This window comes from Nematolebias whitei, chromosome 7 (genome assembly GCF_014905685.2).
Source record: "Nematolebias whitei isolate Nwh7 chromosome 7, NemWhi1, whole genome shotgun sequence".
NCBI classification, from domain to species: Eukaryota; Metazoa; Chordata; class Actinopteri; order Cyprinodontiformes; family Rivulidae; genus Nematolebias; species Nematolebias whitei.
Genome location: NC_056504.1, coordinates 38,213,707 through 38,215,213, shown reverse-complemented (window position 1 = coordinate 38,215,213; position 1,507 = coordinate 38,213,707). Strand labels below are relative to the sequence as shown.

Genomic DNA, 1,507 nt, shown 5'->3' with positions numbered 1-1,507 from the left:
TGGATCTGACCTGAACTATTTGAAAGAATCATAGAATGACGTGTTTTCATTGGTCCTGAACCATTTGGAACGTTGGTCGGATACTGCGTTTGGATCTGACTTGAACCATTGGAAGCAATCATAGACTGGCGTGTTCTTAGCTGCCCTGGACTTTTTGGAACAAGTGTAGGATACTGTGTTTGGATCTGATCTAAACCATTTGGAACATTCTTCTGACGCAACTGTGAGGTGATCCTCTTAACAGACTGACTGTTGCTGCTGCTTCTGTGCTTTGTGTAGATGCTCTTGTTGGAGGGCCCTCTCTGTGGAGGAACAGAAAGTTTTGGCACCGCATAGTGCCAGGCCAGGGCAGGCTCGCTCCGACTGGTGTTGGTTTGACCCATTGCCAAGGAGCCAACAACGCCATAGCCATTCTCATAGCGAGAGCTAGAATAAGTAGCGTTCCTCCTCCTGGTTGTTTTTTTTAAGTTGTTCAGTGTTTGAGGATTATTTATGTTCTTCTCAAGGCTGAACTGCAGAACAAAGAAAAAAAACCAAAATGTATAAAAACGTTTGTGTCATCTTAATAATGCAGTCTGATAGCGATTAAGCCAAGAGACTTACACAGATCTTACAAATTTACACAGATCAACAGCCATCCAAATATTATAAGATCATTTTGAAAGCCAGCAGCGCAGGAGCCAGACATCCAGAAATAAAAGTCATAATGCAAATAAACCAAGTATTACAATTATATGTTATCTTGTAAATGTGTATGTTTTGTTGCATTGAATCAAAAATACAATAAACAGAACCCAAAACCAAACCCACCCCACACACACAAAACACAAAAAAGTGTATATATATTTTATGAACTCCTTGGTGGGCCAGACTGAAGTCATCCGTGGGCCAGAAGTGGCCCATGGGCCACCAGTTGAATAGCCCTGTATTAAACACGAAATTCTCAAACACAAATTCAAACACTGGGGAATACAATCCCTTTAGAAACAACTTTTAAAATATATAATTTCAACTTGTAAGCAGTTTATATATATATACTGTCGTTTTCTTGAAGATAGGTGCTTTGCAAACGCAAAATCTGAAAAACAACTTAAACTCGCATTACTCGTCTTCGAATCAGTGGGAAAATAACACAACGAGAGAGTTCAAACAATCAGCATGGTCAAGAAAAATAACCACTAAGATACACACAACCAAAAAAAAGGTAAAGGAAAAAAGTTATTAAAAAAAAACTCACACTTTTCGAGAAGCCATTGGTAAAGAAGACACTTCCATTAGATTCAATCATTGGGCCTGAGGAGAAACGTTAGACGTTATCGTAGAGAACACGGCTCTTTTATAAACAGTGATTTATGGCTCGATTTTCCTGGAGGAAAACAAGGAACCTTTGGTTCTGAAGAGAACCTTTGGTTCTGTGACGACACTTTGATCTTTGATTTAGGCTATACTCTATTAATAGAGAGAAAGGCATATTACCGATACCTTTATAAAGAGAAGAGAGAAGTAA

At 38.9% G+C, this 1,507-nt stretch overlaps 1 protein-coding gene across 1 annotated transcript in view; it reads right to left on the bottom strand.

The window, feature by feature from the left end:
- LOC119412810 (plakophilin-1) overlaps positions 1–1,288 on the bottom strand; it is a gene marked incomplete in the record, with an annotated part of 10,393 nt that extends 9,105 nt beyond the window's left edge. The window contains 2 exon segments of the mRNA XM_037679844.1: positions 1–512; positions 1,238–1,288. Of these exon segments, the coding sequence (XP_037535772.1) occupies positions 1–512; positions 1,238–1,288 (563 nt within the window).
- Positions 1,289–1,507: the final 219 nt, after the last annotated feature.